General features: G+C 35.4%; 1 protein-coding gene across 1 annotated transcript in view; it reads right to left on the bottom strand.

Moving 5' to 3' along the window:
- CDH8 (cadherin 8) overlaps positions 1-15392 on the bottom strand; it is a gene marked incomplete at its 3' end in the record, with an annotated part of 135745 nt that overhangs the window by 51655 nt on the left and 68698 nt on the right. Inside the window, exons 4-6 of the mRNA XM_082005744.1 lie at positions 12239-12406; positions 8454-8641; positions 5617-5870 (exon numbers count right to left, since the gene is read on the bottom strand). Coding sequence (XP_081861870.1) covers positions 5617-5870; positions 8454-8641; positions 12239-12406 — 610 coding nt within the window. The remainder of the gene's footprint in view (positions 1-5616; positions 5871-8453; positions 8642-12238; positions 12407-15392) is intronic.

Here is a 15392-nt window from a genome sequence, read left to right as displayed (position 1 = left end):
TTCACTTTCAAAAATTAGTTCAAAATTATGAAAAGTCATCAAAAACTTAAAGTTTAAATGTTTAGAGACTGTATTACTAAAGATCAAGGCTAGCGGGATCACACAGTAAGGTACTTAACAACCAATGGACCTAAGAGTGAAACCCCCTGTTTAACTTGGAAATCAGATTTGTTAGACAGTCAAGTTTTGTGTTTTTAAACCGTGAGGAGAACTAGTATTACTTACTTAAAAACAAGTAGTTTGGTTAAGAAGGGTACCATAGAAAAATATGAAGTAAAAGCTAGGCACATGCATTTATATTTCGACATTTAAGTAAACTGATTTTCTAGTGAGCTCCACATACTCAGTTCTCAATGGTTTAATGGGAATTGTACTATCCTCAGCATTTCTGAAAATCAGGTCACTCGTGTGGAAGAGTAAAGCTGTAGGTGCCTAACTTCAGGCAATGATTCTTGATAATGTATCTTAACTTTTTTTTGAAGTCTCCCTAGTTTCAATTAAAGTATTGGAAGTACAATTCTGGTTCTGGTGAAGTTAGTAAAAATTATTTTAGAGACTTTCACAGGTTTAAGATTTCAGTCAAGAAAATATGAGAAATACAGGACCCAAAATAACTTTTTTTAAGATGTCATCACTTAAACATCAAGAATTAAAAGATAGTTTTATGTAATGATGCAAAAAGAACTCTTCTGTTATCAAACATTTATGAAATTTTTACAGTCCACAAACAAAATAAAATATGAAATGCTTATATGCTGTATAATGCTTAGTTGACCTGGGGTTGACATAAACTCTGTTGAGTAAAACCACAGTTTTTCTCTAAGGACCTTTTTTAAACTTCCATTCAGCCTTCCTGCAGTATTTTTGAAGTTATAAAACTGGGAGTGTAACATTTGTGAGTTTATTATATTGCATTTCACCTCATCCCAACAGTATTTATTCACAATGCAAAACCAGCATTCAAAATGAAACATTTTTAACATAAGTTACATGGTTTTACAAGACTACAAAGAGGTAAAATCCTCTCCTGGTTTTAATTTGATAAATATTTGGTACAAAATAAAAAATAAAATGTGCAGTGTCATAAACCTGTGAAAACTACTAGTACATTTGCGGTTTCCTTTTCATGATAATGGTATTGTAACTCTCTTTAATGGGAATGCATTGTCAGATCCATAAGCTATACATAAAACATACATTTCTCTACAAATGAGAAAAGAATATCTTGGGAAATAATATCTTTTGAAGTTGCCATAAACCCAGCCCAGGTTATTGGGAAGTTTTGGTTAGTTTATGGGTCTTCTATGGCAATTATAGGAACAACCCCATGGTGGTTTAACAGAAGACTTAACATGATTCTCAGTCCTGCACCTGCACTATTGATATTGCTTTTACGACTTAATTTGATTTGTTCTTTATTTGCACCAATGTAAATAAGAGCAGAAATCCTTTTTTTCTGCATCTGCTGAGATTTGAATCGCAGTACAGATACCTCATCAGTGGTAAATCACTGTTGTTTATTAATGCCAGGCAGATCAGACATGCTACTTAGTGACAGATAAACATCTGTACCATTAGGGAGGCGGAAAATACCGTATCTAGGTTTTTAAGGCCTGCTGTGAATTAAGAAAATTATCAACTGCTGCCAAAGATGAAATCTCTGTCAATATGAATGGGGAAAACCTGCCATAGTGAACCTTATCTCTCCACAGAGAAAGACACTGAAGGGCAGTGATTTATAGGAGGGCAGAGACAGTATAGGAAGAAAGATTATTACTCATGCTTTTTTCTGTGTACTTGGATCATGCTTTATCCAAGACAATTCACTGCAGATAAATAGACCATGGTTATAAAATAACAAGAGAAACACAAAATAACTACTACTGGAATTAATAGATTTGTATGCTAACAAATAATGATCTTTCAAGTCTAATTACACTATAAGCCAGAATGTACCATCCTTACTAAATAAACTACAGTAAAACTATACAACTAGCTTAGCTCAATTGCCTAGGTCCCTTTCCCAGGAGAGATGCATGTGGTCTACATGCGGTAAAATGTGAGCCACTGATGCATGCTTCTGACAGGACTAGGCTAGAATAAGACAGACTACTGACCATTTTACAACTATTAGCCAAATTAGTAAATCCTTTTCACCATCAGGCTTAAAAGTGAGCCAGGCCCTTAAGAAACATGCAGAATAGAAAATAAAGATAAAAGAGAAATTTTGCTGCTTATTTTAAAAATACTGGGTTATGAAAGATATGATATAGTTAGACTAACAACCGCTATGAAGAGATAGTTCATATTTATGGGAGAAATGGATAACGAAAGCATTATCCAGATGAATATCACATTATCACTTAGCCATTCAAAGATACCTTTGCTTATCCACAGTTAGGAACAATGAGAACAATCCCATACAACATATGCATCCTTTAGTCCCATCCATGTAAAGGTGTCTGAATTTCTTTGGCTGATACAGAGACGTCAGACTAGTAACCACTGCCAGAACTCTGCATTTGACAAAAGACATTGCTAAATAACCCTCTTCAGGTATTTCCATTAGATGGGCACATTCGGAACCAGACTGGTAACCCATCTATACACCTGCTTGTAAATCTATGATAGGCTTCCTGTCTTTTAGATCAAGTGATGGAAAAATCAGAGAATATGTTTCATCTCTTCTAAGCAAGCATAAAAGAACAAAAGGACCATCGCATTGGATAGAAATGAGATTAAACTTTATAAAAAAAAAAAAAGAAAACACAGTAGAAGTTTCTTTCCGGGCTGTTTTCTGTAATAATTTTTCTAAATTATTTATGTTTTGTCTCATTACTCAATTATCAGACTATTTCCATGTTCAAAGATATGCATATTTTATTTCATTTATGGTACTGCAATACTCTGAGTTTACTGGGTCTTTGTGTATATGACTAATGTGCAGCAGATGTGGTATTGGTAGCACATAAGGTGAGTCATATTTTCATTTGTTTTGCTAGGGATGTACACAAAAGCTGTCTAACCAAAATACTGATAGAACAGATATCTATTGAAAAATATATTTCTTTGAAATGCAGTTGGTTGCTGTCTCCTAAAATTCTGTTTTAAAGAAAGTAATATATTTGAAAAAAGGCTATGCAGTATTAGAATAGTCCATTATTCTTAGAACAGGATGTTTTAATTCTGTTTTTCAAATTTTTTTAACTGACTTGTAATATTTTTGAAAGTGCATCATGTAATATATACATAAAATTTACATCATATATGTGATATAATAACAGAATAAACACTTGAAATGCACAATCAAAATGGAACATTCTAATCCAACAAAACAACATTTTCACACATTTTTGTTAGAACCTGACATGTTCCAATTTTGTTCTGAATTGGAAAGAAAGTAACTGCATTTCTGGTCCTTACTTGTCTCTAATGAATATTTTTACTCCCATAATAGTAGAATTACTAACTTGGAATCTCTTTTTTATGGACTTAAAATATTTTCCATGCAACAAATGCAAAAAAGAAATTTGGACTTTCCAGAGCTATCCCAGGTAAAGCCAAATTAATCAGGTGAGCAAACAAGAGAAAACAGAAGTTGCACAGAAAAGCGAGCTCTGTATATTCCTTAATCCGCTATCAAGCCAATGCCATAGAAAAATTAAATCTGATAAAGTACTGCATGTAATGTTTTTAAAGAAGATATTAATCACACTAACTAATTATCTTTTTGTTTAAGTATAATGAATTTTGGCCAATTCTGTTTCGTGTATATCAATTGTTTCTATATGACTTGATAAGTAATAACATTCTAATTTAGCCTGCACATATAAAATATTTCTGCTTTTAAAAGTCTGAAATATCTTGATCTATAAAATGCTGAAAAAACCCCAGAAATTAAGTAAATATTTTACTCAGTTCAATTTCTCATGCTTGGACAGAATAAAAATATTAGGACATAGGTAGGCTTTTAGCTGGTCTAAATTGTTTGGTGTAGGACTAGAAAAGAATTCCAGGGAAACAGAAGACTGGAAAAATAGCCAAGGTAAAACCAAAGCAGAGTTGAAGCTAGGCTGAGATGAGGAACAAAGGGGACACAATCAAGAGGCAGAGGAGCACAGGACCAAGCCAAGAGCAAAGCAGAAGAGGGTAGAGGGAAGGAACGAAGGTTAAATGGAAAGAGAAATTACTATCCAGCTGGAATAAAGGGAAGAAAGCCAACTTGCTGCCACCAAGGTTGGTTTCACACAACATCCAGAAGAGCCTGTCTTTGTAGTGGCAGTGCAAGCCCTTTTTCACAGATGTCAGTGGATAGCAATAATAAAATTAGGGTTGGAGCCACCACTTAAATTGTGATAGATCAAACTCTGTGCGTTCTATATTACTTTTTTTCTGTTTATGTAACATTTTTCTAGCCTGGGTAACCACCCTCATTTATTTCCTATTTGCATGATCAGATTACCATCTTCGATCATCCTAGAGAGCTTCTCTGGTAAGAAATTAAATTCAATGCTTATTAACACTGTCTGGGTTGTGTGCTGCAGTAGAAAATATATTAATCGATTATTTTGTATAGAAATTTGTGATAGTTAATGCTAGGTTTAGCTAGTTTTGAAAGGTTGTTTTAGAAATATGAGACTCCAACGTACTCTTCAACGTCTTCATAAACAAGTTCTAATACATCCAAACATGTTGGAAATTCTGAATTTCTAATTCTGAAAATACTAAAATATGATCTGCAACATGTAGGCCCCCTAAATAAAGGTTTAAAGTTTGGCTCTGCAACAAACATGATGTAAATGACGATTAGAAAATGGTCTTAAGTGATAAATTGTAACAATTAGCATCATCCTCACAATGCTGAAGCCTGCTCACGTAGCTTAAATTCCCTAAAGCAGGAATATACAGCAATGATTATTACTGAATAGACTCTCTCTAAATATACCTTTACTATGAATTTGACGTTTTGGTGTTTGTTTTCATAATGCTTTTATCAGGCAGCACTATACATAGCAAAATGTCTTTTGGGAATACTTGCATCATACTATACTAACCATTACAAAGGGGAAAGGAAAGATGTGTGCTCATCAAAATGAGATAGAAAACACAGATCTGATGAAACTAGAATAACAGATTTTGCTCAAGTTAGATCAAAAAGGGAAAATATGATAAATTGAAGCAAAAGTCACATGGGCATAATCATCTCTGACTTTCTATCTTTAAACCAGGAATGGGCTTAGCTTAAGGAATACAAAATATGTTTTGACAACCTTACAACTACACGGAACAAACTCACTATTGTTAGGGCAGACACTAACGGATTATTTAAAATAATGGCAGAAGATACACACCGATGATTCAACCCCATCTGACCTCATACACCCTATTTCTTATTTTCATTGCATTCCTACTGTTTCATAAGACTACTCATGTGGCAAGGAGCATTTCTGAGATTTTGAAAATTATCTGAACTGATAAATCTAACACCACAAAAATACTATACAAGTATTTTCATAGAAATAAAATGGCATGAGAACAGTGTCATACAACATATGGGAAAATATACTTAGTATTCTACCAGTAGCTTTTTCGAAGAGAACTTCCAAGCAGCACTACCTTATAGGACTGGAAGACACGTCGGGGTCGTGGGCAGTCACCTGACCAATCACAGAGTTAATAGCAGCATTTTCATGCACTTCCAGTAGGTAAGCAGGTGATGAAAAAACTGGTGGCTCATCAGCGTCCTCTACTACAATTTTTACTGTTGCTGTATCCTTGAATGGTCCTCCACTGATGAAGCGAGGATCAATATGAACATTGGCTGCTTCTACCTTCAGAGTATAGGATTTTTTGGTCTCAAAGTCCAGTGGCTGTTAAGAATGACAAAGATAAATATCTTTTACTAATGGCCACAGAGAAAGAACAACTGAATATAATGCTAACGGATGAAAGTTATGTGCATTTAAGCACATTCAGTGAGATTTAATACAATCACTTCCCACTCCCAGAAATGCAACCTACAAATTTTCTAGGCATATATTGATATCTGTTTATTAACCAGCCTCAGAGGAAACAACACTCTTTGTTTTCTTGCTTTTCACAAGAAATTTACCAAAATATTCTCTGTCATGAATTATACCATTAAAATTACGTATCAGATAAATACTACAAATTTGTTGGTGATGATATGACTTGCATACTAATCATGCACTTAATCAGTGCTTTGTTAGTTGAAGACAAGAAAAAAGATTATACTAGCTCCACAAAGAATAAGTATTTTATTACTTCCAGAACAATGTAAGAAATGCAAAGAACTAGCAATTATTATTTGTTGGACATGAGAGGCATTATGTGGAAAAATGTAGAGCTAATCACAAAGAAAGTACTTTAATATTATTGCACGTCAGGTAACTGCATTTCTGTTTATATGGGTAAATGAGGTAGACATCTCTCAGGAATTTCTTAAAACTCTAGCAATTCCTATCTCTGGGTTTTTTTGTTTGTTTGTTTGGGGTTTTTTTGTTTTGTTTTTGTTTTTCAGAGGGAGAAACACAAAACCGATTACTCTTGCAATATACCTGCCATGTTACCATTGTTTTTACCATTTTACAACTCCATATTAAAACATAAAAGATGAAAACACAGAGGATTTAAAGGAATGAAGTGCCATATAAAAACAAAATCTGTGACACTTCTGAATATTAGAATTTTCCATTATAGGAGATTCAAGTTTGTGTCTTGAAGCACATCAGTATATTCACTATATAATTCTCTTGTGTCTCACAACGATTCAAATTTCAAAGATGCAAATTGCCAAGCATTAGAAAGATATTAAGATTTGCATTACAATGTCCCAGGGATAAAAAGAAAAGGACATAGAAACTCTGAATCTGCAATGCAAATACCAGCAAGAGCACAAACAGGGACCTTCAAGAAGTCTGTCAAAGCCTTCAAATAAGCATACTTCCAAATTTTGTTGACATTTTCCAGGTATGAATGAAGTTCTAATGGGATTTGCTCTTTCTCACAGATTCTAGTAAACATGACAAAACCTCGCTGCTTTAGCAGCTCTTAAATTAGTAACCTTTTATAATTATGAATGGTGATTTATAAATCAGCATATTCACAATTTACCAATCATAGCTCCTATATAATTTTTTCAATTGCTTTTCATATGCTTTACAGAAATGACAGCACCCCAATACATTTAGTCATGCTTAATCAGAATATCGTATTGAAAATTTACTGTGCATTGTCTAAAACTCAAGATTTTATGCTGGAGAAAATCTATTGGTTAAAAGTACCCTCCATACATCATCTACTGTAGTAGAACCAAGATGATTATTCCTGTCATAATGAATATATGAAGCAACATTATGTTAGAGCCTCAGTTATGAAATAAAGCCAAGGGAACTAGGGCAAAAGGCTAATTGCCTTAGTTTACAGAATAGGCCACAGCACACGATAAATAACAGTAAGGAAGTTCAGGGATGTATATAATAATTTTCTCTTTAGGAAAACAGACCTATATTTACATAAATATATATAATTTTATTACACATCTACAGTGCTGACTGACTCACTGAAAAACAGAAAATATAAACTTTTGACAGGTACTCTGCCTGACCTCTTTAATTACAGGTACAAGTTGAATATTAATTACCTGTACTCATTGGATTCTTCTTTTTTTGCTGGAATGTCATGGTTTTGTTTTTGTTTTTTAAAAAAGATTCATTTAGACTGCTGTATGCTACATACCTAAAATCCTCTATGCCAATGTTACAAATTATATTGATATCCTTTTTCAGGACACAGCATGGGAATTGTCTCTCCTCTTCTCCCCAAAATAATGAGAATTACTTTAAGTCTACAATTAACATTTCATTGACTCTAATAGCCAAGTTTTGTTCTAGATATGCTGTCTCTCCCCATATTTCTGTATACAATTGGCTGGTCCTTCTGTTGTGTACATGTACATAGCTCATCTTGCATACATCAACACTGTATAAGCATAGAAAAGGTAACAGAGTTGTAGCCTCCTATAGGGACCGAATTTGGCACTTCTCCTGTGAAACAGTGTTGATGTCCTTGATAAGGTTCACTGAAATCACTATTCATTGAGCAAAGAGAGTTAACATGAGAAAAGGTGGAAGATTAAGCCTCTCATACATCAGGTAATTTAAATACTATGATCTCTCCATGTGGAAGCCCAGATATGATTAACACATTTCCAGCACAGAAAATACTTCTTGATTGGATGTCTCCCCAGGTGTCACATAATTGGCAATTTTGAGGGACATTGTTAATACATCCCTTTTTTATCACTTCACTGGCTTGACTCCCCGTCAATTGACAAAAGAATCCTTGGAAATCCAGCACCTTCCCACGGAGTACAGTCTGGCCGTGTAATTGCATATACAATAAATACTATTTTTAACAGAGATATCATTTACCTTTCTCACTCTAATAATGCCGTCCTGTGTTTGGGCATCTGTAGTAATTTCAAATATATCCATTCCATCTCCTTCAATAATATCATAGGATGATTTAGCATTGTCTCCAATATCCAGGTCATTTGCTTTCACTCTTCCTATTGGTTCACCAAAAGCAACATCTTCCATTACCGAGAAGTGATACAGACCTTACAAATAAGAGGAAAAGACTAAACATTACACCTTATTCCAGTCTCTCTTGTCTGCTCTTCATTTCTTTATACTTCCCCAGTGCAAACTCTTGAGATGTGCAACTGATACAAACTACATTTACCCAAGTTATTTACTGAAAGCAGCAAAACGTGTTCCTTATACTAGAATATGCAGTTTACCGTATGTGAATGTTCTTTTCATTACAGTAGTATCCTGCTTCTTCCTTGCAGGAATGCTTAGTGTTAGCAAACATAAATATTAAGCTACTTTCACCACTGAAAGCATGCAATATTCCCTGCTGCAGACACTGTTGAACTTGCCATTTTATTTACAGACATGTAGTTATATTTTTTATTGAATTCAGCATTTTAATTTTTTTGTAATACTAACTTCAAACCTTCTGCCCCAAGAAGTGTCAAAAATCTATTTAGATCTTGTAATATATTATTTTAGGTAAGCATTTTATTAACAGAAAAATCAAAATAACCATTTTACTATTATATGTCCCAGTTCTTAACAGTACTCTGAAAAACAGAAGACACATGCTTTGCCTCAGAAATTTTTATAGCGTGCCTATTTTTTTACCTCTTGGTAACTTACATTTATTGAAGCTACAGTTAATACGTAATCTAATCAACTGCAGTGCTACTTAGTAATTAAAATAGTCAGAAGGAATTCAAGGTTAGCAGTTTAAATAGTTTTTGACAGAGTTCTGGACTCGTTCTTCTCTGTCCTCACAGTTGTTCTAAGCCAATGTGCGATTTTTACTGTCAGCTAGCAGTTTCCTAAAACCAAAATGTTCTGGAGTTGTTGCTTTAACTGTTTGTAGGCTGATTGCAGTAGCAACAGTTGAAAGTAGGAAAGAAACTGTGAGGAATTCACATATACCTATATTAGCTATACATATAGTCTGTCCCAAAGTAAAATATTTTTTTTTCTTTAATGTTTCTAGGCTAAATTATTAGAGATAATTTGGAGATAATCAAGATTCCTCAGGAATATTCATACCGGCTCACAAACAATGAGCAGCCAAAGTAATCAAGTGCCTCAGGAGACTAAATTATGTGTTCATAATTTATACCGCTGTCCACACTTTGTGCTTTGAATCTCCAGACACAATTGATTGCATTTTTCAGTTGGTATTTTTCTCTCAAATTTATTAAGATAGTTTACAAAGTATTGTAAAAAAATTTACAATGCAGCTTTTACACAAATTGCTGTCAAGAATTATGAATTGTCCTGTCAAGATGCCATAGTGCAGAGCTGACCAAAAATCCACATTACCCATCTTCTAAACCTCTAGGTTTTCACAGCAGCGCACAGTTCTTCTCAGTACAATCCTATGGTAAACTGCTAGGTTAAAAGCTTCTGTGACTTATAAAACGCCTGTAAAATTATTTCAAAGAGATCATAGAAGTAGCGAAAGTTCATCTTTTTCATTTCTAAAACCCAGGAGGCTAACACTCTCTGAAATCAAACCATAAATATACATTTCTGTCCTGCCTGGAAACAATAAACTGATAAAACACACTGCTTTCTGAGTTCATTACAATTTATTGTGAAAGCAGCATGTATCACATCTTATGAATTTCTATTTCATTCTGCTTAGGCTCTATTGTAAGCTTGATCCTTTCTTATTTTCCTTTCCAGGCAAATGCAAACCGTGCTTCAACGGTGTAACAAAATGTTAAAGACTTGATCAGCTCTTGTATAAGGCCAGAGTCATGACTAATTTGTAATGCTAGGCAGCATGCTATGAATACTTAGTTTTAAAAGGCAGAATTTGTAATAACATCCAGTGACAATATTTACTATGGATCATCCTCATTAAATACAATATATACATAATACAAAGTTATAGTACATGCAGGTTCGTTTCCAATGAAGTTGCATAATGGTCAGTGTTATAACAGGGTGGTTGCTCCTAGATGATAGTTTGAATTCTGCACTAGAATGCACTTGCTTTAAGAGTTTCAAAGACAGCAACTCACTCTTTGTGGAAGAAAAACTAGTCTACATTTTCCATATAGAAAATACATTTCGGGGGTCTGTGATGCAGTCTTCCTCATGCTACCCTGTCAGCGCATCACTGTATCCAAACTACAGGAGAACAGATACGAATAAACTGCACAGGGAAAGCACCGTTTCATCTCCATATACATTCACTCTTGCGACCTCCAGCAAATGTTCCAATTAGTACCAGTTGTGTTGCTGATTTTCTGATCAGCTTTTTTCACACTGGCAGACAAAGGCTTTCTGAGACAGAAAGTGCTGATACAAATATAGAAGACAGGTAAGCTGGCAAAAGTAGAGCTGTAGTCACAGAGTTAGAGCTACAATACATTGCAGGTCTAAAAGAAATGGCCCTCTGCGTTCTGGTGATATGATTCAATCAGCAGTCTCAGCTACAGATGTTTACAATATTAGGGAAAGTGTCATCATATGTTGGAAAACACTACTACACAAGGGCAAGCAATGCTATGTGATTTTGAAGTAAAAAATGTATGCATTTCTTATTTTATGAGAGAAAAGCTTTTATTGTGCACAGAGTGCTTATCTGTTAAAAACCACTAAGATGAGATAATAAAATAAGCAAATAAGCTTTTACCTCTGCTTATTTGTTTCGTATCTTTTATCTCTCTCTGTATGTGCATTTTCTAGCCTATAAGACAGTATTTATCACATGCTGAGTCCTAGGACAAAGCCATTTCGCTCTGTGTCTTCCCAACGGGGCAAAAGTAGACTTCAAGTCATACATATGTGGAAAAGAATTAATTTTACATTGTGTGCATAAGTACCATGTTAGTAAAATATGCTTCTCAAAGTAAAAATGATACAAAGTCTAGTTGTAAATATCCTCCAACCCCATAAACCTCTTAATACCTTACAACTTCAATGTTTCAGAACAAACTGAATAAAAAAAAGATGATTCTAATAGTGCATTAGATTGCACCTGTTCAAAATAAAATCAATCCAGTCAATATGCTTTTTCCTCCTCTTTTTACTTTTTGTCTTCATCTTTGAAATAGACTACAAAGCTTGTAGAGAATCTCAGCAGGATGCCAAATCTTTTTAACCTAGCTCAGCAAGATATCCTTTGGAACCACAGTAGTAAATATGGATTTTGAGTTAAAGATCAACAATTACCTAGACTCAGACTTATTTTCTTCACTATAACCTAATTAGTCAAACCTTTTTTTCTTTTATCAGTTATATATGTCTTTTACTGGTGATGTCACTTGTCTGCATGAGATGGAAGCCCATATAACAGCAACTAAAACTAGCACTTAGAAACAACTGCACTGAAAGCAAAGAAATATATGAAAAAAGTCCCCAAGTCCTTTTGTGTGGATGTTAGAGGGGTAACAAGGAAGACAGAGAGCTGTGTACACTGTTGTGGACGTAATTCCCTCTTTCCTAAGCTCTTAATCAGGTAGAGGACTATTAATCTTTCACTAGTAGCAGCTACGTATTTTTAAATTACATTACAAATCCAGGCAATACGATGATTAAAAAAAGAGCTTGCAGGGAAAAAAAAGCAGCACTATATTACTTTCTTAAATAGGAGAATGCATACACATAGCGGCACTTACTCTGTGCAAACTTAGGAGGATTGTCATTAACATCAGTGAGTGTAATTGTCACTGTTGTAGTTCCAGAGAGTCCACCCATATGTCCTCCCATGTCCTTTGCTTGGATGACCACAAAGTATTCTTCTTTGGCTTCTCTGTCCATGTTGGGAAGAGCTGTTTTAATTATAGCTACAATAATGGGGGGGAAAAAAAGTCAGGTACAGACCCAGATTCAGTTTTGCAGCTATTTTTATGGATATATGGAAATACTGGTGTAAAAATTGAACAGCTAAAGGTCCAGTTAAGTTGCCCCCTGGTACTAAGGATAAAGAACTGGCATTTTCAAAAAAGTGTATTAAACATCACCTACCTTGATTTCATTAAAAGTGCAATGAAATTGTGGTCCAAAACCCAAGAATTAATCACACCTGTAATACATATTATTTTTTACTTTTTTTCCCCTGGTAAACTTTTTGGTTTCTGTCCTATCTTCCACAGAAATCCATCATCTCCCCACAGAATTGACAAACAGAAGACATCCCCAAAGTAAACTTCATCTGTAAACACTGTTAACCATATCTGTCAGATTAATTGGTTCAAGTATTTGAAAACAAACCCATTATTTAATCTGCTTTTATATGTAACAGAGGCTACAGCTGTTCCCTTAAGTCCTCAGTCAAGTGCATAACTTCTACTGCAGAGTGACAGCATGTCTTTCAGCGTAGTCACCAGTACTCCAAACTCCTAAAGTCGCTCTACTGTCCCTACTCTAGGAGGACCACTTGTTGGACAATGATCTCAGTAAGCTGCTATCACTTGCTTCACTGGGTCAGAAGTTTTTAAAGATAGAGAAGTGATCTGTAGTATATGAAAATATAAAATATCAGTGGGCTAGCAGGAAGATATCTGCAAGGGAATGTCCAGTTAAATATGGGGCCAGATCCACTGCAAACGCCTATAGACTTCATGGACATCTAACAGAAGAAAATTAAAAAATCTTTTTGTCTTTCCAAAACTTCTCCACCTGTAATGTGCTATTATATTCACAACGTTCACTGTGGAAAGTGCAATACTGAATGTTTAATGGTAAATTTCAACAGCGTTCATCACAGTCTAGTAATGTCCACCATAATAAAAAGATAACAATCAACTAAAGTCCCACTAAACATAGGGAAAACAACTCTAAATGTTAAATTGAAATACAGCATTTTTTTCCTTTAAACCTGTTTTTGAAGATTTTTTTTTTAAAAAAATCATTTATCTGTGAAAAGAGAGCACAAAGTTCAAGTTACTGAATTATCTTGGTGGTTAAGTGAAGTGCAAGAGTGCCGAGAGAAACTGAATCCACCACTGCAGCGGTTCCTTTAAACCGTGGTGCTTGATGGTTCTTGTGAGGCATAAAGAAGAGTGTCTTTTCATGGGCCTATACTTACAGAGCTGAAGGACACAGTTTATGGGCAAACATTGACAGTAACTCACCAAGTCTTTGGAATTCATTAAAAAAAAGAAGGTAATTGTATATTGTACTGTGTATTTGTTAAGATTTGTCGTTGAATAGAGTGGCCAAGTTCACACCCCAGATCATACAAACCTGTTACTGGCCCTGATCATACATTTCATTAGCTCTCACACCATTTGTTTTTATTTACCTGTTCTTTGTTAGGTATTGTCAGGAGGTTTTAGATGTCAATCCTTATTGTGAATCGGTTAGTTTTGATTTCTCTGTTAGGACTAGCATGGCTGTGGAGACTTCAAATAGCTCCTTTCACACGGGATAGTTTCTATTAAATAAGCTTCTTAGAAGTGACAGTCTGGCTGAAATGCCAGATTATCTATTCATGTATTTATGGTGAACAAAGAAATGTTCCTGGTCCTTAGCATTAATAGATATGCATTTTAGTAAATTTTAGAATCCAGTTGTTTTTAATATTATAATAGTAAGAATCTGATCAGACCTTATTTTCTTGGCTGAGCACAGGACCAAGCTAAGAGCAAAGAGGGGTGTAAGGCACTTAGACTAAAGCAATATGCTTACTACATAAATCACCATACGTAACGTAATAGCAGTCGTGCAACCTACACTTTTCCACAAAATATTTTGGGTTGTCGTCTTACATATTTTATAACTATAATTCTGGATGAAGATGAAACCTCTGTCGTGCCTGCAACTGCCAAGCCAGAGTAATCTCTTGTCCCCAAGGAAGCTGATGCGTAATCAGTGACTTTTCATTCCAACCTGGGGTAGGTGGCTCAGGAGCAGCACGGCCAGCTGCACTGCAGCTGAAGGTCAGTCGGGAGCAGGATGTGGAACAAGGCGGGCAGGAGCAGCGACCTCACCTACAAGGAGCCAGGCTGCAGAGTGGCAAGTCAGAGTCCCACTCAGACCAGAGAGGGTGGCCAAGCTGAGCCACAGTCTGATGGTCACCCAGTGAGTCCGCAGCAGCAAGGCAGGTCTGAGGCCAGGCCAGCAAACTCAGCTGCAGGAGGGTCTGGATCTGGGTCAGAACCAAGGAAGCGGGAGGCTGGGCACAGCCGGGGGCCAGCAGCAGAACCTCAGCCTGAAGGCAGCTCCCACAGGAAAGGAGGGACAGCCCCAGCGTGAAACTTTCTTCACAACAGCTCGTATCAGCGAAGGAGCTGACCTTGGACTCAGCCAGCTACACCTCTAAACTTAAACAACTCAACTCCCTGAAGGAGGTTGTGCTGAGGACCCTGACAAATACAATGTAAACCGGTGTAAAAACTGGCTTGTAAAACCAATGAAACAGCCTTGAAGTACAACATTCACGTGATTTAACTGGTCTATACCACCTATATGAGGGGACATAAATTTTTCTGCAAAACATTGAAGATGGTTCTGTTAAATTTTTTGAAGGGAAACAGTAAAACCCAGAAGATAATAATGTGATATTATTATCAGATGTGATAGGTGCAAAATACGTCCAGTAAAAGAGTAAGGACATTTCCTCCATAGCAGCCTGGGTAAGGAGGTTAAATGATATTTATTTTTAAAAGCGTTTGACGGTTGTGACTGGTTTGGACCGATTGGTTTACTATTTAAGAATAATAATGATGCATTCTGCAAATAATTCTATTGTTCTAAATGAGATGACTCATAAAAACGATGCTAATGCAAACTTAGGGTATCAGAATTTGATCCACGTTAATTTTTTTT

Source organism: Phaethon aethereus (assembly GCF_964289735.1).
Source record: "Phaethon aethereus genome assembly, chromosome: 13".
In the NCBI taxonomy this organism is placed as follows: Eukaryota; Metazoa; Chordata; class Aves; order Phaethontiformes; family Phaethontidae; genus Phaethon; species Phaethon aethereus.
The sequence above is the reverse complement of the archived record's forward strand: the minus strand, read 5'-3'. Positions and strand labels throughout refer to the sequence as shown.